Source organism: Aquarana catesbeiana, linkage group LG11 (assembly GCF_042186555.1).
Source record: "Aquarana catesbeiana isolate 2022-GZ linkage group LG11, ASM4218655v1, whole genome shotgun sequence".
Lineage (NCBI taxonomy): Eukaryota > Metazoa > Chordata > Amphibia > Anura > Ranidae > Aquarana > Aquarana catesbeiana.
This window is the reverse complement of record NC_133334.1, coordinates 18,765,834-18,786,765: the sequence shown is the minus strand read 5'-3', so window position 1 is coordinate 18,786,765 and position 20,932 is coordinate 18,765,834. Positions and strand designations below refer to the sequence as shown.

General features: G+C 42.3%; 1 protein-coding gene across 2 annotated transcripts in view; it reads left to right on the top strand.

Moving 5' to 3' along the window:
- Window positions 1-19,762, top strand: part of NELL1 (neural EGFL like 1) — a 1,046,888-nt gene extending 1,027,126 nt beyond the window's left edge. For both annotated transcript variants that reach the window (XM_073604029.1, XM_073604030.1), the window contains one exon: window positions 18,468-19,762. In XM_073604029.1, the coding sequence (XP_073460130.1) occupies window positions 18,468-18,518 (51 nt within the window). In that variant the 3' untranslated portion in view covers window positions 18,519-19,762. The remainder of the gene's footprint in view (window positions 1-18,467) is intronic.
- Window positions 19,763-20,932: the final 1,170 nt, after the last annotated feature.

The window sequence follows — 20,932 nt, the reverse complement described above, 5'->3', positions numbered from 1 at the left end:
GAAAAAAAAAACACGGGGGAAAAACTAAAAAGTAAATTACTGTGTTTTTGGATGCCTTCTATGCTTTTCTTCCAACATGAGAGGTTCCCACCATCCCTGTGCTGAGTTCCAGGCTATGCATTCTTACTGTACTCATTATGAGGGGTTCCCACCAGCCATGTGCTGAGTTCTGGGCTTTGTAAACCTGCCGTGTCCATTATGAGAGGTTTATTTTGTTTATTGAGAATCTTACAAACAACAACTTATATACAATAAAACCATAATAAATAAATAAAACATATTTACAAAATAATTGAATTTGATAATACAAAACAAGAACATAAATGGTACAAACCAAATTGCGCACAACACAATCCCTATGGGAGAGCCAGACTAAGAAACATCACCGTCACCATGCATGTAGCCTTTTATCAAAAATATATTTCATCTTGAAAATCTAGGGGAGTGAATAAAGAATACAAAGAAAAGCCGCACACCCCGAGATCAACAGGCAGCAGCTACAGAGTCCTGATATTCTTCCACCCCCTTATCCAGGCCTCCTGCTGCCACCTGCCCTTCTCAAGACCCTGAATCTTCCCAACCTCACCCAGAATGTCCTGCACCACCACTTCCACAGGGAGGATTTTACTCCGTAAGGATACCTGACACCGTGCACTCCACGTGAAATAACGGATTGTGTTTCCAAATCATAATCCCGACGAGTCTGGAATGCCCCATACACCGAACTCATATGGGGGAGGAAGGGTATACTCAGAGCCCTCCCAACCCTCTTGTACACCTCTATATTAAAAGGGCATTGAAGTAGAAAGTGATCCATGGACTCCACCACTCCTCCACACTCCACTCTCGGCAGTGGAGTGTGGAGGAGTGATCGGCAGCCCCGATCACTCATGGAAAGAAACTTCAAGTTGCCCTTCACATATAGTTTTCTATGAAAGGCAAGCCAAGCCTGATCCCTAAACTTCATTGGGATTCTCTCCAAATTAATCAATCGCAAACCCACCCCCAAAACCAGGCTTGGGCAATCCCCCAAGGCCAGTGGCTCGCAAAAAGCAGAGCTCATGATCCGCTTCTCAAGAAGTTTCCTTGGAAGAGATCTGACTTCTCCTGCTGTTACTTGCCACTGCCGAAGCATTTTCAAACACGGGACAACATAAGCCGGGAGCTGTTCATGCTTGACCCTCAGGCTTTTCACTGGCCCACCAGTCTCGCAGAAAGGGCCTAAACCAGGACTGGAAAATACCAACCCACCCAGGCGGTCTCTCTGCCAACATGTTACCAAGATTGTACTTCACAAACATTAGAGAGAAAAAGACTACAGGGTTGACCATCCCTAGACCACCCTCCCGCCTAGGAAGGTAAGTCACATTCCTTTTGACAAGGTTTATTCTGTTCCCCCATAACAGCTGGAAGAAACAACTATAGATCCTGGTATAGAGAGAAACTGGCAAAATGCAAACAAATCTGACATACAGAAAAATCGGAATCAGGTAAGTCTTGATCAGATCAACCTTTCCCCTCAAGGAAAGCTGCCAACCTTTCCAGCTTGCCACCTTGGCATCGGCATTCTCCAGCCTGTTCACCCAATTTGCATGACCATAGTCACCTGGGCCGAATTCAATGCCTAGAACTCAAATTTTTTGTTGGGGCTCCGGGAAGTCATCCGGGAGAACAAAGCTCTCACCTTCCACACCCATCCAGAAAGCTTCACACTTGTCCTGGTTGACCTTTGAACCTGATGCCTCTGCATACTGCCCTATCACTGAGACCACCTCCTGTGCCTCCGCAGTCCCAGAGTTAAAAACAGAAACATCATCAGCATAGGCCACAACCTTCAAAGGAGGCTCACCAGTGATGCCCAAAGGTACCCTACAGAAAGGTCCACTCTCTAGCCTTCTAATGAAGGGGTCGATTGCAAACATATATAGCAGAGCACTCAATGGACACCCCTGACGCACACCCGAGCTGACCGCAAAGGGCTGCCCGACCCAACCATTAACCAGAGGAAAGCTTTCAGCCCCTTTGTACAAAATCTTGAGCCAATCAATGAAACCCCCCTCCAGGCCATATTTGTCAAGAAGGAGCCACAAGTACTCATGGTTAACCCGATCAAAAGCCTTAGCCTGATCCAATGTCAGCAAAAATTTACCCCAACCAGCAGTCCTACAACGCTCCAAGGCCTCCCGGACAGCTAACACCACTGAGAAAGCGCTTCTACCTTGGACTGAACAGTGCTGGTGGCGGGATAACAAACTGCCTGCCACTGGTGATAATCGCCAGAAGAAAATCTTTGCCAGTATCTTTCTATCGACATTAAGAAGGCTAATGGGGCGCCAATTCCCAATCATCGAAGGATCTTTACCCTTTGACAGAAGGATCACTGCAGATTGCCTCATGGAGGGAGGGAGAGAACCCTCATTCAAACAGCCATTAAAAACCTCCGCAAGGTAGGGAGCCAGGATCGTCTTAAAACATTTATAGAACTCGGGTGTCAAACCATCTGGCCCTGGAGTTTTCTTGATGGCTAGTTTATCAATAGCCTGGATTACCTCATCTGCAGTGATTTCATCTGTCAAATTCATCAAAGGAACATTACTTTCCAGTCCTGGTGTAGAGTCCAAAAAACCCAACATCCTTGTCCGATCAAGGTTCCTTCCTCCCAGGAGATCGGCATAGTATGACCTGACAACCTCCAGGATCCCTGACCTAGACTTCGTCAGAGAGCCCGTACTGTCCCTCAGGCCATTGACCGTCTTAACTGCTACGCTCTGTTTACAGTTCTGGTAAGGGTCAGGCGAATGGTATTTCCCGTAATCCCTCTCCTGAACCAAAGAGGCGTGCCGGTCATATTGATGTCTCCTAAGGAGGAGCTTCACCTCAGAGATTGCACCAGAATCTCCTCCATTTGAAACAAGGCGGTCAAGTTTCCTCCGCAAACGCTGGTAGGTGATATACTTATCTTGCTGCTTATTTCTTCCTATGGCCTTGAAAAGCCCAACAGTCTGCTGTTTAACAAGCTCCCACCATTCTGGCTTGCTGTTGCCAAAGTCTTGGATCGTTACCTGTGCTCGAAAAAAATCCTCAAAGGATTGTCTTACTCTCTCGTCTTCCAGGAGGGCCGAATTCAATCTCCAGATACCCCTCCCCCTAGGTGGCATGTCTGGGGCATTCAGAGTCACAGATAGAATACAGTGATCAGAAAACTCCACTGCCCGACACACAGGTGCCGAAAAAGTGGAGTCTCCCTTTAAAAAAAACCTATCTATCCTACTCTGAATACTACCTCGCTGAAAAGTGAACCCGGTGCTGTCTGGGCAGCGCTTAATGTGCGCATCTACCAGACCTGCTTCCCTAACTATCGTATTAAGAAAAAGGGTGTCATAGCCCAGCTTATCTCTGAAACCTCTTCTGTCTGTAGACCTAGTAATGTTGTTGAAATCACCTCCAAAGATAACCTGCTGGGCTGTAAAAAGAAAAGGCTTAATCTTTGTAAAGAGGCATTTCCTGTCCCACTTGGTCTGGGGACCATAGATGTTAATCAGGCGCAAGTCCTGCCCCTTCACAGAGACGTCTAAGACCATGCATCTCCCAATCTCTACCTCAATTACCCGCCGGCACGTTACCATACCAGAAAAAAGGCCTGCAACTCCGCTGTAAGGCTCGGCCGCAAGAGACCAAAATGAGGGACCACGTCTCCACTCCTCCTTTGCCAGATGTATATCGGCCAGACTACTCAGATGGGTTTCTTGCAAAAACAAAATGTCAGCATCAAACTCCCTGAGCAAAAATAAGGCCATATGACGAGCACTTACTGATCTTAAGCTGGCAATATTGGTTGCCACTTTTAACGGAGTGGGAACTGCCATTAGGGTAGCTGCCATTAGCCTGACTACTCCCTCTCCCTGGAGAACCAGCGTGCTTCGTTGCACCCTGGCACTCAATGAGTCCCATTCATCCTCATCATCTGAAAGGACCTTAAACTTATTTTCCAAAGGCAAAACATCGTTGTGCTGAGTTCCCAGGTCTGTACTCCTGCTGTGTCCATTATGAGGGGTTCCCACCATCCCTGTGCCAAGTTCCCAGGTCTGTACACCTGATGTGCCCATTATGAGGGGTTCTCACCATCGTTGTGCTGAGTTCCCAGGTCTGTACACCCGCTGTGCCCATTATGAGGGGTTCCCACCATCCCTGTGACAAGTTCCCTGGTCTGTACACCTGCTGTGCCCATTATGAGGGGTTCCCACCATCCCTGTGACAAGTTCCCAGGTCTGTACACCTGCTGTGCCTATTATGAGCAGTTCCTACCATCCCTACAGGATATTTCCATTTTATTTTATAGAACATGGAGAAATGAGGCAAGACTGAAAGGAAGGCTTTCAGTATGCAACAGCCAGACCTGTACCCCAATTCACCAGCCCCCCCCCTCCCTCTACACCTGCAGTCCCCGCGGCTTCTGAACCCGGCATAGAACTTCAAATAACTTCTTTTAGCCTGGAGGTCCTGTTCTTAAAATTCCGATTGGGGTTGTTGCTGCCTTTTAACGTCTCGTTTAACATTACGAGGAGGATCTGATCATCCATGTTGGGGCGTCGGGGGAAAACACCGCATGTATAAAAAAAAATCTCTCTAAATTCCGAAAATCCCCATTAATCCAGCGAGCCGGCTGCACATCGCAGACTGCCTTCCTGAATATTGTATTAGCGCTCGTGAGCGCCTTAAGAAAAAAAATAAAATAAAAAATCCGCTGCCTCGGCTTTTTGCGCCCCCCCTAGTCAGAAGTTCATTTTTATTTGATCATTTCTTCTCCTTCTGCGTTATATAAAATGCTGTCTGATGTATGCTCTGCTGTGCCGTCTCGTGCTTTGCCCGCCCCGCTTGCTCCCCCCCAACAACGTCCGATGGGATCGCGGCTTTTAAATCACGGAGATTGGGAGCGTCGTGTTTTTTCTTCGAGGAAAGCGGCGGCTTTGTGCAAACGAAAAGTTAATTTGGTTTGCTTATTTGTCTTCAGACCTGGGAAAACAAGACTTGGGCGCGCGATAGGCCTGCAGATGAGCGCGCTTACAAGGCAGGGAGATGGATGACGAAGGGGCCGTAGAGCTACGAATACTTTGATGGAAGCTATAACTAAAAAATCTAAAAACCCAAAACGCAAACCCAATTTATAAATAAGATCTCCTTTACACTTGCTTCAAAATGTCGCATTGAACACACTTTTTTTTAAAGTACTCTGAATGCCAATCAAACCTAGGGTTGCCACCTTTTCTTCAAGCCAAATCCAAACACTTTAGCGGCGCACAGCTTTTTTTTTTTTATAGTATAAACTATACATATATTTTGCTATTAAATAACATTCCTAATCATATGAAGATAATAACAAGGGTCCCCTTCACATCAGAGTCCACAGAGTTCCCCTTTTACATCTGAATCCACAGAGTTCCCTTTCACTGTAAGGGGAGACTCTTCAGACTCTGATGTAAGGGAGAACTCTGGGGACTCTGACATAAGGGATGCTCTGGGAATCCTGATCTAAGGGGGAACACTGAGAACTCTGATGTACGGAGAGGACTCTGATGTAAGGGGGAACACTGTGGCCTCTGGTGTAAAGGGGAACTCTGATGTAAGGGGTGCTCTGAGAACCCTGATATACCTTAGTGTACTCACTCAGAGGCCAGAGAGAGAAAGGGGGAGGGGGGAGACTTCAGTCACAGACAGGGATGGATGGTGAGCTCACTCACCCCTTGGCAGTCAGCACTTCTCATCCAGATGTATCTGAGGCTGCTGGACTTCAAATTTCCCACCCCCACTTTCCTTTTCTGAGGCATGGCGCCAGGGATTGGAGTGTGGGCAGACACAGAGGGGTAAGGGGGAGGAAGAGGAGAACATCGAGCCCTCTCTCCTCTCCTGTCTGTGTGTGTGTGTGGGGGGGGGATTGTTAGTGCTGGCTTTGGACAGTGTGAAAGAGAATGTAACAGACATTCTCAGCTTACACAACTACAGCCAGCAACCCTGCTGGGAAGCCATAGTCCAGTCTGAATAGTGAGTGCGGGTTTTAGGCAGTCTGAACCCTGGACGCACGACTCCAAACCCGAACTGGCCGGGTGAATCCCGGACAGGTGGCAACCCTACCAAAGCTTCTGTCACTAAATAAAATGGTTATTACAGTCCTGTTTATACGTTGTGTTTGCTTCGCTTCAAAAATGATACCCCATGCAGCTTTCTTGCTGCTTCAAAGCGTCTCCAAAGCCTCCATGGAAGTCCATGACAACGCTCGCTAATGACACCTGCAACTTTTGAGGGGCTTTTATTCAGGTTTAGCTTCACCTTGGAGGTATTGCAAGTATGAGATCTCCCAAAATGCACTGGGAAACCAACAAACGAACTGGAAAGACGTCATCAGCAGTCACTTCTGGTTCATGTGTGTATATTCCGGGAGTGTCTGATGCAGACGTCACATCTGGTGTGCAGCAAAGAGCACAAGGAAGGTGAGCGGGGTCAGAACTGGAGCGGAGCAATTAGACAGAACACGTGGTGTGCAACATGGCAACGCTATAGCAGAAGATGAGCCGCAACCAGAGAGAGAGGACTGAGTGTTGGAGGATCAGCAGAGCCCCGAGGGGGGGTTGGGGGGGGGGGAGTAGGAGAAACTAATGTAGCAAGGTCCCAGGCCTCCTTTAGTCTAATGAGAACCTCCAGAGTCAGGGACAGCTGACATCCTTTCTGTATAGAGTGGGTTGGGAGGCAAAGTGGGTGTAATGCAAGGTAGATTCATGGGCGCCAGACACTTCTTGAATGCAAAGAGATTTATTTTCTCTTGAACAGAACTGTGGTAGAGAGGGTTTAGGGCCAGGACACCCTTAGGTAGTTGCAATGTCAATTAGCAGACTCCGAGACTTCTACAGGTAGACAGCCATGCAGGGAAAGGCATCCAGCAAGACACCACATTTGAATGTGCAGGAGTGCTGTCTCCTATGGCAACAGTCTTAGAACAGTTCCTAACACAAATTGTAACAAACTCCTTCACTCCATACAATCACTCCTTTTAGACACTCAGCCCACTGAGCTTCCAGTTTCTCTCACTAGACTTGCTGATTCATTGCCACTGAATCCGGTGAGTTCTTCTAATCTTCTTACTTTAGTATCTTCCTCAAGTGTCACCCCCGCTTCCCTGGTGGGTTCCTTGCTTGGCACTCCAGATACTCAAGCATCACCCCACTGGCTGGGTCCCTGGCTTGGCACCTGCTGTAGTTTCCCGATTCTTCCCCGGTTGGTGAGAATACTGCTCCGGTACTTGCTTCAGCTACTCACGATGGTCCCTGGTAATAAGGTGGATGGCCCCTTACCTTACAGCTTCCCCTCTACCTCCGACCACGACAGGTTCTCCGGCCGGCAGAAACGCCACTTCTGTCTGGTTGGACTGCAAGCCGCAATCTCAACCCTGCTCTGATCTCTTGCTTATGGATAGGCCCTCAGACCTCATCTTGTAGCCAGATGTGCCCGGGATAAGCCCAATCTCCAGCCTAGCAGCCCGGGTAATACAACACACGATGTAAACATCCCTTGTAATAGAAATAAGGATGATGGGTCCTCTTTATGGAGAGATCTGGTGTTAAAAAGACCTCAAATCTCTCCTTTACCATTAAAAGCAAACCAAAAAAAAAACAAAAAAAAGTGATCTTTTGCGTTAAATTCTTTTCTTTTTTCTTCCAGCCTGGACCGGAAGTGATGTCATGCCGTCCCTCTGGTCCTCTAAGGCAGGGATCTCCAAACTACGGCCCTCCAGCTGTTGCGGAACTACAAGTCCCATGAGGCATTGTAAAACTCTGACATTTACAGACATAACTGGGCATGATGGGAATTGTAGTTCCTGAACAACTGGGCCATAGTTTGGAGACCCCTGCTCTAAGGCCATAGAGTCCATCAAAGAGTGTTAACTCTTTGATCACGTATGGGAGCAGATGGCTGCACCGCCAGATCGTTTCTCAGAACTTCTGATTTTATTGACCACAGAGGAGATCAGGGAACTGATGTTCCTCTATTATCTGCTCGCCATCCTGAAATAATTTGATGCGGTTCTGGGCTCCCAAGAAGAATAGGGAAGCCTGGGAACCACAGATGGGAGGGCTGCCACACCACATGCATTATAAAAAAGTGATCAGGTGGCTCTATGGCCTCCCTTGCATAGACATCCAAAAGCCCTGAGACAGGGTGCCCCCATCTTGGATATGATATTAGCAGCCCCAGCAAACTCCAAGCTGTCACTCAAGAATGCCCCTTCACTCCACCCCCAACTACATGAATTGATTTTCCCTCATTTAAAGGAGATACAGTGGCGTCACTAGGGTTGGTGTCACCCGGCGTGGTAAAACATGGCGTCACCCCCCCAACCCACCAAGTATAGTCGCCCCTCCATCACTACAGACCCCCCCTCAGGATAAACCCCCCCAATAAGTGAACACACCCCCAATAAGTGCAGTGCAGACACCCCCTCAGGAAACCCCCCCTCAGTCACTGCTGACCCCCCCCTCAGGATAAACCCCCCATGCACCTGGGTGGCGGGCGGAAGATCCAGTGTTCAGCCACCTGGAGAGTTGCTCAGACTCTCCGGGTGGCCGCAGGGCTCTTGTGTGTAATGAAAGGTGCGGGTGTCACCCGAGTGCAGGCCGCACCCCCCCCCCCCCTTAGCGACAACACTGGGGAGATATACTTTCACTTAGTTTTGGGAGGACACAGACAGCAATAAATCTGACATAGGCTCTTCTCACCCTTCCCCCCACTCTATCCCCAATGCTAGCCCTTCAATAGAGCCACCGGTTACATTTATTTGCCAATTTCCTCTAGTGTTCTCTGTTGTTATATTGTGTCTCTTGTTACAAAGACATTGTATTTCCTTTGCTCCTCTGCTCCATCTAGTGGCCAATATGCAGTATTTTATCACTGCCCATGATAAAATGACAATTCGTTAAGAGAAAATCTAGAAATGTTCTATTTGGCCAATTCCTGTAGAACAAACGTACATAAAAAATGCGCTAGAAGAATAGTCATGCAAATATTATAATAAGCGTAGTTTAATTCTTCATCACAAAATTAGCTTCAGGGATTATATACAGGTGCATCTTAAAAAATGTGAATATCATCAAAAAGTTAATTTATTTCAATAATTTAATTCAAAAAGTGAAACTCATATTATATACTGTAGATTCATTACACACGGAGCGATATATTTCAAGCATTCCTCTCTTTAAATTTTGATGATTATGTCTTACAGCGAGTGACACCCCAAAATTCAGTATCTCAGAAAATCTGAATATTACATAAGACCAATAAAAAAAAAAAAAAAAAAGATTTTTAATACAGAAATGTTGGCTTGGTGAAAAGTCTGTCCATGTACAGTATAGTATGCACTCAATACTTGGTCGGGGCTCCTTTTGCATGAATTACGGCATCAATGCGGCGTGGCATGGAGGAGATCAGCCTGTGGCACTGATGAGGTGTTATGGAAGCCCAGGTTGCTTTGATAGCGGCCTTCAGCTCGTCTACATTGTTGGGTCGGGTGTCCCATGTTCCTCTTGACAATACCCCACAGATTTTCTATGGTATTTAGGTCAGGTGAGTTTGCTGGCCAATCAATCACAGTGATACCATGATCATGTGACCAGGTATTGGTACTTTTGGCAGTGTGGGAGGTGCCAAGTCCTGCTCGAAAACGGAATCAGCATCTCCATAAAGCTGGTCAGCAGAGGGAGGCATGAAGAGCTCTCGAATTTCCTCCTAGAAGGCTGCACTGACTTTGGACTTGATAAAACGCAGTCAACCAACACCAGCAGATGACATGGCTCCCCAAATCATCACTGACTGTGGAAACCTCACACTGGACCTCATGCATTGTGGATTCTGTGCCTCTCCACTCTTCCTCCAGACTCCGGGACCACGATTTCCAAATGAAATGCAAAAATTTACTTTAATCCGAAAATTTTGGGTTTTCACTTGCTGTAAGCCATAATCATCAAAATCAAAAAGAAAGAAATGCTTGAAAGATATCACTCTGCATGTAATCAATCTATACAATAGACAAGATTCACTTTTTTGAATTGAATTACTAAAATAAATTAACTTTTCGATGATATTGTAATTTTTTGGGATGCACCTGTATATGACTGACGGTGATCAGCAAATGTAAAAGCAAGACATGTTTCACTGAAAGCAACCTGGGCTGAGGCTCTATGATGCTTATTTCAAAATTTAGAAATATTCAGATTTCCAGTGGTAAAGAGAAGAAATGAAAACCTAATCCAGCCTTTCCAAATCTTTTTTTATGCCAGAGGAACTTTTGAAACAAATTTTAGGTCTCATTAAGCTGCTGCTAAAAATTATTACAACGCACGGTACATCAGGCAGCAATTAATAATTTGTACAAAGTAAAAAAAAAAAAAAAGTAATGTGGTATACCCAATGGATTTGAAACCCAGGGAAGATCATTCGTACACCTCACCACACAACCAAATTTTCAATTATTAATAATAACCTTAACATAAAACAAATAACAGAAAGGAAACCCAGATAGTAGAAAATTGTTTAGATGCAGCTAGAACGATACAAAAGTAACAGTTATTGTTCCACTCATCTTGTGAACAAAAAAGGGATGCGCTCTAATCTGCATAAGAACGTAAAACCTCAGAAGTTAAAAAAAATAAATAAAAAAAACAAAACAAAAAAAAACCTTTTTAAAATAAAAAATGCTCCTGTTTAACCCCTCATTAGGTCATTAGTTTACCCCAGACCCAATTAACTTTTCCTTCCCCTCTTCTCCTTAACTAGTATTTTCCTTTTATTCTCTATTAAACTTTTTTTTTTTTTTCTTTTTTTTTTATTGTTGTATTTAAAGAAACACTTTATTTTGTAAATATCCACAGTTTTTTGGTACCAGAATTGTTTAGTGTCATTTTAAACAGGGCAAATGATAATAATTTTTTTTAAATCTACAGATTGCATACCAAATCCCCCCCAAAAAATTAAATAAAAATTCTCTTCATACAACTATTATTGTTATTATTGGCCGAACTAAATGGACTTGTGTCTTTTTCAGCCTGACTATAAAACTTGAAAGAGGAAGTAAACCCTGGTGGGTTTTACTTCCTCTTTATTTCCCTGCAAAGGTAAAGCATAATGGGCTAATATGCATCGCATCGCATAGTAGCCCATTATGTGTCACTTACCTGACACTGAAGCCCACGCTGTCGCCATTGTCCCCACGAGCAGGTAGTGTCCATCTCCACCTCTCTTCCTTTTGGGGCCGCAAACTCCGGCTCTGTGACTAGCCAGAGTCGCGTGATGTCTCTCCCACGCGTGGGAGCCGCCAGTCACGGCATGACCCCTATTAGAAACGGCACGATGTGGCACAGGGTGTACAACCACTTTAATTCAATTCTTTTCATGATGTATTTTGTTCATTAACTTTATTTTATTTTTTTTTGCATAAAACAATTTAGGAGTTTTGCAGGAGTTTTTACATAATCATATGAATGATAATAAAACAGTATGGCTTGAACAAGGAGTGGAAAAGAAACAAAAAAAAAAAGGGCATTTTGTTCAGGGATCCTTATCGGAACCTGTTAAGCATAAACAGCCAATGTGAAGGTGGTACACAAGAAGTCAAATACGATAGTAAAATAACTAATAAGTCACTTGAATAATTCCAGCTCCATCTATTTGTGACAAAAAAATAAATAATTAAAAAATGTTAAACTATTTATATTCTATTCATTTAGATATAGTATTATATTTAAACTTTTTGTTTGTTCATTTACTTTTAGTGTTGCATTAGAAGAGGCAACATTGGATAAAAAAGGAGTTTACTTTGTAAATATCTTTTGGTATCAGAATTTTAGACACATTATAGAATAAAATTGACACTTTTTATCTAAAAAACAAAACAAAAAAAACAAAAAACAAAAAAAAAACAATCAAAATAAAAAAAGTGCATTTTAGTTTTATTATATTTTGTGTCTATGGATTGCATACCAAATTATAAAATTTTAATTTTTTTTATAAATATCAATTTTTTTCTGTCTGTTGTCTATTTCTATGTTTCAATATTAAATATGGAATGTAGATATTGTTTGTATTAAATGAAAATGTTTAAATAAAGATGAATTAATAAAAAAAAAAAGGAAAAAGAAAGCCATTTTTGTAGGATTGTTAAAAAAAACAAACCAAACCAAAAAAAAACAACAAACAGTAATCGGACCGGTCCATAGAAGTCTCCTATTATTAGCGGCCAGTGTGGACACGATAGCTTACATTGGTGATTGGTGTAAAATTTCCCCCCTTGCCTTGGTGGTCATTGTGGGTGGGAGATCTTATCATTGCTCGGGGAATCCCTGGCATCTCAGGAGTAGGGATGAGCTGAACACCCCCCTGTTCGGTTCGCACCAGAACATGCAAACAGGCAAAAAATTAGTTTGAACACGCGAACACCGTTAAAGTCTATGGGACTCGAACATGAATAATCAAAAGTGCTAATTTTAAAGGCTTATATGCAAGTTATTGTCATAAAAAGTGTTTGGGGACCTGGGTCCTGCCCCAGGGGACATGGATCAATGCAAAAAAAAGTTTTAAAAACGGCAGTTTTTTCGGGAGCAGTGATTTTAATAATGCTTAAAGTGAAACAATAAAAGTGTAATGCCCCGTACACACGGTCGGACTTTGTTCGGACATTCCGACAACAAAATCCTAGGATTTTTTCCGACGGATGTTGGCTCAAACTTGTCTTGCATACACATGGTCACACAAAGTTGTCAGAAAATCCGATCGTTCTAAACGCAGTGACGTAAAACACGTACGTCGGGACTATAAACGGGGCAGTGGCCAATAGCTTTCATCTCTTTATTTATTCTGAGCATGCGTGGCACTTTGTCCGTCGGATTTGTGTACACACGATCGGAATTTCCGACAACGGATTTTGTTGTCGGAAAATTTTATCTCCTGCTCTCCAACTTTGTGTGTCGGAAAATCCGATGGAGCCCACACACGGTCGGAATTTCCGACAACACGCTCCGATCGGACATTTTCCATCGAAAAATCCGACCGTGTGTACGGGGCATTATATTCCTTAAAATTTTGTACCTGGGGGGTGTCTATAGTATGCCTGTAAAGGGGCGCATGTTTCCGTGTTTAGAACAGTCTGACAGCAAAATGACATTTCAAAGGAAAAAAAGTCATTTAAAACTACTCGCGGCTATTAATGAATTGTCGGTCCGACAATACACATAAAAGTTCATAAAAAAACGGCATGGGAATTCCCCACAGGGGAACCCCGAACCAAAATTAAAAAAAAAAATGGTGTGGGGGTCCCCCTAAATTCCATACCAGGCCCTTCAGGTCTGGTATGTATATTAAGGGGAACCCCGGCCAAAATAAAAAAAAATGGTGTGGGGGGCCCCCCTCAAAATCTATACCAGACCCTTCAGGTCTGGTATGGATTTTAAGGGGAACCCCGTGCCAAAATTAAAAAAAAAATGGTGTGGGGTCCCCCAAAAATCCATACCAAACCCTTATCCGAGCATGCAACCTGGCAGGCTGCAGGAAAAGACGAGGACGAGAGAGTGCCCCCCCTCCTGAACTGTACCAGGCCACATGCCCTCAACATTGGGAGGGTGCTTTGGGGTAGCCCCCCAAAGCACCTTGTCCCCATGTTGATGGGGACAAGGGCCTCATCCCCACAACCCTTGCCCGGTGGTTCTGGGGGTCTGCGGGCGGGGGGGCTTATCAGAATCTGGAAGCCCCCTTTAACAAGGGGACCCCCAGATCCCGCCCCCCTCCCTGTGTGAAATGGCAAGGGGGTACAAAAGTATCCTTATCATTTCACATAAAAAGTGTCAAAAATGTTAAAAATGACAAGAGACAGTTTTTGACAATTCCTTTATTTAAAGTCTTCTTTTTTCCATCTTCTATCTTCTTTCTTCTTTCTTCTATCTTCTTTCTTCTATCTTCTATCTTCTTTCTTCTATCTTCTTTCTTCTATCTTCTATCTTCTTTCTTCTATCTTCTTTCTTCTATCTTCTTTCTTCCATCTTCCTTCGGTTTCTTCCTCCATCTTCTTCTTCCTCTGCTTCTTCTGGTTCTTCCTCCGGTGTTCTCATTCAGCATCTTCTTCCCTTCTTCTCGGGCCACTCCGCATCCACCATGATGGAAGGCTCCCGCTGTGTGATGCTTCTCGTCTTCTGACGGTTCTTAAATAACGGAGGATGGGGCCATCCGGTAACCCCACCCCCTCTGACATCACGGGGAATGCCACAGGGAAGTCCCCATCAAGTCCCCATGCGTCAGAGGGGGGCGGGGTCACTGGGTTGCCCGCCCTCCATTATTTAAGAACTGTCAGAAGACGAGAAGCATCACACAGCGGGAGCCTCCCGTCATGGATGCGGAGCGGCCCGAGAAGAAGAAGGGAAGAAGACGCCACGGAGGAAGATGCCGGACGAGAACACCGGAGGAAGAACCAGAAGAAGAAGAAGATGGAGGAAGAAACCGAAGGAAGATAGAACAAAGAAGATAGAGGAAAGGAGTTGGAAAAAAGAAGACTTTAAATAAAGGAATTGTCAAAACATTTAACATTTAACATTTTTGACAGTTTTTTTGTGAAATGGTAGGCGTACTTTTGTACCCCCTTACCATTTCACACTGGGGGGCCGGGATCTGGGGGTGCCCTTGTTAAAGGGGGCTTCCAGATTCCGATAAGCCCCCCGCCCGCAGACCCCCACAACCACCGGGCAAGGGTTGTGAGGATGAGGCACTTGTCCCCATCAACATGGGGACAAGGTGCTTTAGGGGCTACCCCAAAGCACCCTCCCAATGTGGAGGGCATGTGGCCTGGTACGGTTCAGGAGGGGGAGGCGCTCTCTCATCCCTCCTCTTTTCCTGTGGCCTGCCAGGTTGCGTGCTCAGATAAGTGTCTGGTATGGATTTTGAGGGGGGCCCCACGCCATTTTTTTTTAAATTTTGGTGCGGGGTTCCCCGTAATATCCATACCAGACCTGAATGGTCTGGTATAAATTTTGAGGGGGGCCCCCACGCCATTTTTAAAAAAAATTTTGGCCGGGGTTCCCCGTAATATCCATACCAGACCTGAAGGGCCTGGTATGAAATTTAGGGGGACCCCCCACGCCATTATTTTTTAAAATTTTGGTTCAGGGTTCCCCTGTGGGGAATTCCCATGCTGTTTTTATCAATGAACTTTTATGTGCATTGTCAGACCGACAATTCATTAATAGCCGCAAATAGTTTTAAATGACTTTTTTTCCTTTGAAATGTCATTTTGCTGTCAGACTGTTCTAAACACAGGAAACATGCGCCCCTTTACAGGCATACTATAGACACCCCCCAGGTACAAAATTTAAAGGGATATTACACTTTTATTGTTTCACTTTAAGCATTATTAACATCACTGCTCCTGAAAAAACAACCATTTTTAAAACTTTTTTGCACTGACCCAGGTCCCCAAACACTTTTTATGACAATTACTTGCATATAAGCCTTTAAAATTAGCACTTTTGATTTCTCCCATAGACTTTTAAAGGGTGTTCCGCGGCTTTCGAATTTGCTGTGAACACCCCAAATTGTTCGCTGTTCGGCGAACTGGTGAACAGCTGATGTTCGACTCGAACTCAAAGCTCATCCCTACTCAGGAGAAATCCTCGGGCACACAAAACCCTGGGCTGATAAATTCTGATCTAATCCCTCCGAGTGTATTGTAGAACAATCTTATTAGTTGGGTACACAGGACTGTGTATTTTATTCTGGGGATTTTATTACGCCTGAGAGTTGAATTCTGGGGCCGCAGGGTGTGATAAACATCATCTCTGGTTACAAAGGCTTTATAAAAAGCTCCATAAATCTGACCGGCCCATCACATTAACAGGCCACAAGTGTCCGACCTCATAATGAAGTATTGACCATACTTAACGTCTGGCTCTATAGATATTGAACAGCAGCTAGATTTATTAAATGGTGCCATTTCCTTATCTTAGAACAAAAGAAACCCAAAGCAACTTGTGAATCATGTGTCCTGCTCATCCGTTATCCTGTCTAACTCTGCAATCTGTATTAAAAAAAAGGGACATGAATGTGTCCTTTCAGTGTATTATGAAGATTGTAACATTTACCTGAGTACAATTTAGCCTGACATTTTACTTGGTTGATGGTCCCTATTTTTTTAGTGCGTTCCATGTAAATATTTGCCTTACTTTACCAGCAATTCCTGGATCTCAAATGGACAGCCAGGAGCCGATGTGTAAATACTGCAGTTGTAGAAGCCGCGGCTGTCAAAAATCAGACCATTTATAAACCTTGTTCAGACGGAAGATAGAGAGCTACAAAGTAACATTGGTTTATAAACATTGTTCAGAGGGGAGATAGATAAATACAAAGTAATATTGTTTATTAACGTTATTAAGACAAGAAATCAATAGATACAAAATAACATTATTTATAAAACACAGTGTTCAGACAGGAGATAGAGAGATACAAAGTAACATTGTTTATACACATTGATCGGGCAAAAAATAGAAAGATACAAAGTAATATTGTTTATAAACATTGATCAGACGGGAGATAGAGAGATACTGTACAAAAGTAACATTGTTCAGAGGGGAGATAGAGAAATACAATGTAATAGTGTTTATAAATATTATTCAGACAGGAAATAGATACACCGTAGCATTGTTTTTAAACAGTGTTCAGATGGGAGATGGAGAGATACAAAGTAACATTGTTTATAAACAGTGTTCAGACAGGAGATAGAGAGGTACAAAGTAACATTGTTTATACACATTGATCAGGCAAAGAATAGAAAGATACAAAGTAATATGGTTTATAAACATTGATTAGAAGGGAGATAGAGAGATACAATGTAATAGTGTTTAAATATTATTCAATTACGTTGTATTTCTCTCCCCTCTGAACAATGTTACTTTGTACAGTATCTCTCTATCTCCCGTCTGATCAATGAGTATAAACAATGTTACTTTGTATCCATTGATTTCTTGTTTTAATAAAGTTAATAAACAATATTATTTTGTATTTCTCTATCTCCTCTCTGAACACTGTTTATAAACAATGTTATGTTGTATCTATTTCCTGTCTGAATAGTATCTATAAACCGTGACAGGAAATAGATACAATGTAAAATTGTTTATAAACAGTGTTCACAGGGGAGATAGAAAAATACAAAATAATATTGTTTATTAACGTTATTAAGGCAAGAAATCAATAGATACAAAGTAACATTTTTTATGCACATTGATCGGGCAAAAAATAGAAAGATGCAAAGCAATATTGTTTAAACATTGATCAGATGGGAGATAGAGAGATACTGTACAAAGTAACATTGTTCAGAGGGGAGATAGAGAAATACAATGTAATATCGTTTATAAATATTATTCAGACAGGAAATAGATACACCATAGCATTGTTTACAAACAGTGTTCAGATGGGAGATGGAGAGATACAAAGTAACATTGTTTATAAACATTGTTTAGAAGTGGTATAGAAAGATACAAAAGTAACAGTTACTTTTGTATCTACTTTGTCACATTTATTTTGTGATCAAATAGATGAGCTTCAATCTGCATAAAAAGTTAAAGAAACCTGATGAGTTAAAAAAAAAAAAAAGGTTTTAAAATAAAAAATGTGTTCCTGTTTAACCCCCTCTCCTTCCCCCTTTTCTCCTTAACTTTTATTTTCCTGATGCTTTTGTAATTTGAATAATTTTAATTAAATTTAAACTTGTTGGTTATTCGATTTGTTCTATAAAATTTTTGTTGTATTTAAAAAAAACAAAAACAAATAAAAATGTATTTACTTTGTATTTATCTTTAGAGTTTTTGGTACCAGAACTATAATTTTAGTGCCATTTTAAATAAAATAGGGCAAATGATAGAAAGATCTAAGATAAAAAAAAAAAAAAAAACTTTTTTTATTTTATGTAACACTGATAAAAATAGAAAAAGTGCATTGTTTTAGTTTTGTTACATTTTGACTCTATAGATTGCATATCAAAAAAAAAAAAAAAAATGAAAAAAAAAAAAAAAGCCATGTACATTAAATAAAAAAAAAAAAAAAAGTAAAGCGCTCTGGTCCATAGGGGTGTACATAAGTGGGGGCTGAACTGCTTAAAATATTCATACCCATTCATAGTTTGGAGGAGCATTCACATACTTCATTATATAGTTAATTTCATCTACATTCCTCCCCTGGTCTTTTATGAACAACATCCAAAATAATGAAAATTTTGAACACAAAGAATATAAATGTACACAGTGTAGAAATACATAAAAGATGCATAAAAAATACATAAAATATACTTTTACTTTTCAAGATAAAAAGTATAAAGATTTTACAGACAAAAAAAAAAACATGAACATTTTGAGAAATAAGATTAACATCTTTTTTTTCCCTTTCTTTTTACACAGAATGGAAGCATCTGCTGCTCAGTGGACCTAGAATGCCTTCACAATAACTAAAAGGTCTAAACACGGACTCTTGTTTCGGAGAAAAAAAAAACAAAAAAACTGATGCAGTCCCAATCAATAACAGAGTATAAAAAACACAAGACAACATTTTATACAACAGACAATTACCAAAGTCTTCAAAAGATATTTGGCAGTTGCTAAGGGACCTTCTATCATGTCCGGCTGCTCCACCTCCATTTGGGCCGACGGAGGTTACTTTCGCCACAAAGGATTAAAGCTCGAATCTCCAGCAAAAAACAGTCAATATCAATGTTGTGAGTCACAAAACGTTCTACCTGTTTCATCAACAAAAAAATGCTGAATCTTTTCCTAGTAAAGGTTTGATGTCCTTTTTCATTTTCCTTTTGAATGTGGACACCCGTGTTGATTTTTTTGGAAGATCTCAAAAGTCAAGAACAAAAAAAAAAAAAAAACTGTTGCGTCTCATTGTCTCCAACTTTGGTGAGAAAGGTCCCTCGCCTGGTTTCTCTGGAAATGATGTATGTATGTAAAGTCTGTATGACCTCACCCAACGCCTCGAACATAAAACAAACAAAAAAAAAATATATATATATATAGATCAGTACAAGCTTCTACAAGTCGGACCACTACCACCGGAACTAATAAATCTTTCACCCTTGTTCTGTAAAATGGACATAGACTACTTTGTGACACCAAGCGATCGAGCAACTGGACTAAAAACAGGACAAGGACCTCATCCCAAAAAGCATAGAGGACTTTCAAGAGCAAAGCCCACCATCATGTACCACAGTAGATGCTTGCATTGCTTCGAGGAGACTATCCTGTAGAAAACACGGAGTCTGCATTCGTTTTTCATAGCCAAGGACCTTCTGTGTAAAGACGAGATGAAAAAATAATGCGCCCACATTTCTACATGGGTTACCGAAATGTACAAAAATATTTTCACATAAGTTATTTTCTGAATGACAGTCAGAAGATGATTGCAAAAAAGAAAAATTAAGAATGTCTAAAAAAAAAAGGATGACCACAGGATAATTTTAAAACAAAGTTGCTGTCTGGATTGGAAGTGCGTGGAAGATTTTCTTTAATTGTTTATTGGCTTGAGATTAACCACTTTTAGCTTGGTGACCTCATTTGCAGCACATTGATTTTAATAGGTTGCAAATGAGATGTTTGTCATCTTCAAGGGCTATTCTCAAGCTTTGGTAGCTTAGGCCTTCGAAAGTTTGTTTTCAGTTATTAAAAAAAAAACAAAAACAAAAAAAAAATGGTTTCCACTCCATATTGCTCAACATTTGTGACCGTTACACCAATATGAGCTTATTGGACATCCCATTCTAAGACCAGGGCCTTTGTTAAAGGATTAAAGACGTCACTTTAAGGATATAACAACCTCTTACTCTTCTGGGAAGACGTTCCACAAAATTTTGGAGGGTGACTGTAGCTATTTGTGTCAATTTGTGAGGTCACAAGGTCTTACAATCGGCCTTCCATCCCAAATACTACATCATTCTAAGACCAGGGCCTTTGGTATGGAATTGACTTCCCAGAAGAGTGGAGTCTGATACATCCTCCAATGGAGGTCAGTACCATACTAAAGGCCCTGTTCTCAAAATGATGTAGTATTTGGGATGGAAGACCAATTGCAAGCCAGAACTTGACACACATTAGTACCTGACCTCACAAATTTGGCACACATTTGGAGCCTCGCTCCAAAATCTCTTCCCAGAAGAGTGGAGGCTGATACATCCTTAAAAGATTTTGGAGGGTGGCTCCAAATTTGTGCCCATTTGTGAGGTCAGGTACTCATGTGTGGGAAGTCCTGGCTTGCAATTGGCCTTCCATCCCAAATACTACATCCTACATAGACATTTTAGACAAATGTTTGTGGTAACAGTTTGGGGAGGGCCCTTTTCTGTTCTTGCATGACTGTGCCTCTGTGTACCAAGCCAGCGCCATTAAGACCATGGTTTGACCAGTTTGTTGTGGAGGAACTTCGGAGTCCTGCACCTCAATCCTACTGAAAACCTTTGCAATGTTGATTGCAAGCCAGGATTTCTCATCCAGCATCAGTAGCTGTCCTCCCATATAGGCACATATTCCCACAAAATGTTTTCTCCTCCATATGGTTTAAAGTTTGTAGCCACTTGAGCGTTACACCATTATGAGTTATTTGGATGTCACATTCTAAGACCAGGTTCTTTGGTATGGAATTGAACTCCTTTTGAGGGTTTTACAGCCTCCACTCCTCTGGGAAGACTTTCCACAAAATTTTGGAGGGTGGCTGTAGGTATTTGTACCCATTTGTGAAGTCAGGTACTGATGTGTGAGAAGTCCTGACTTGCAATTGGCCTTCCATCCCAAATATTACATCGTACAAAGACATTGTTGACAGTTGTGCTCTTCCAACCTTGCGGTAACAGTTTGGGGAAGACCCTTTTCTA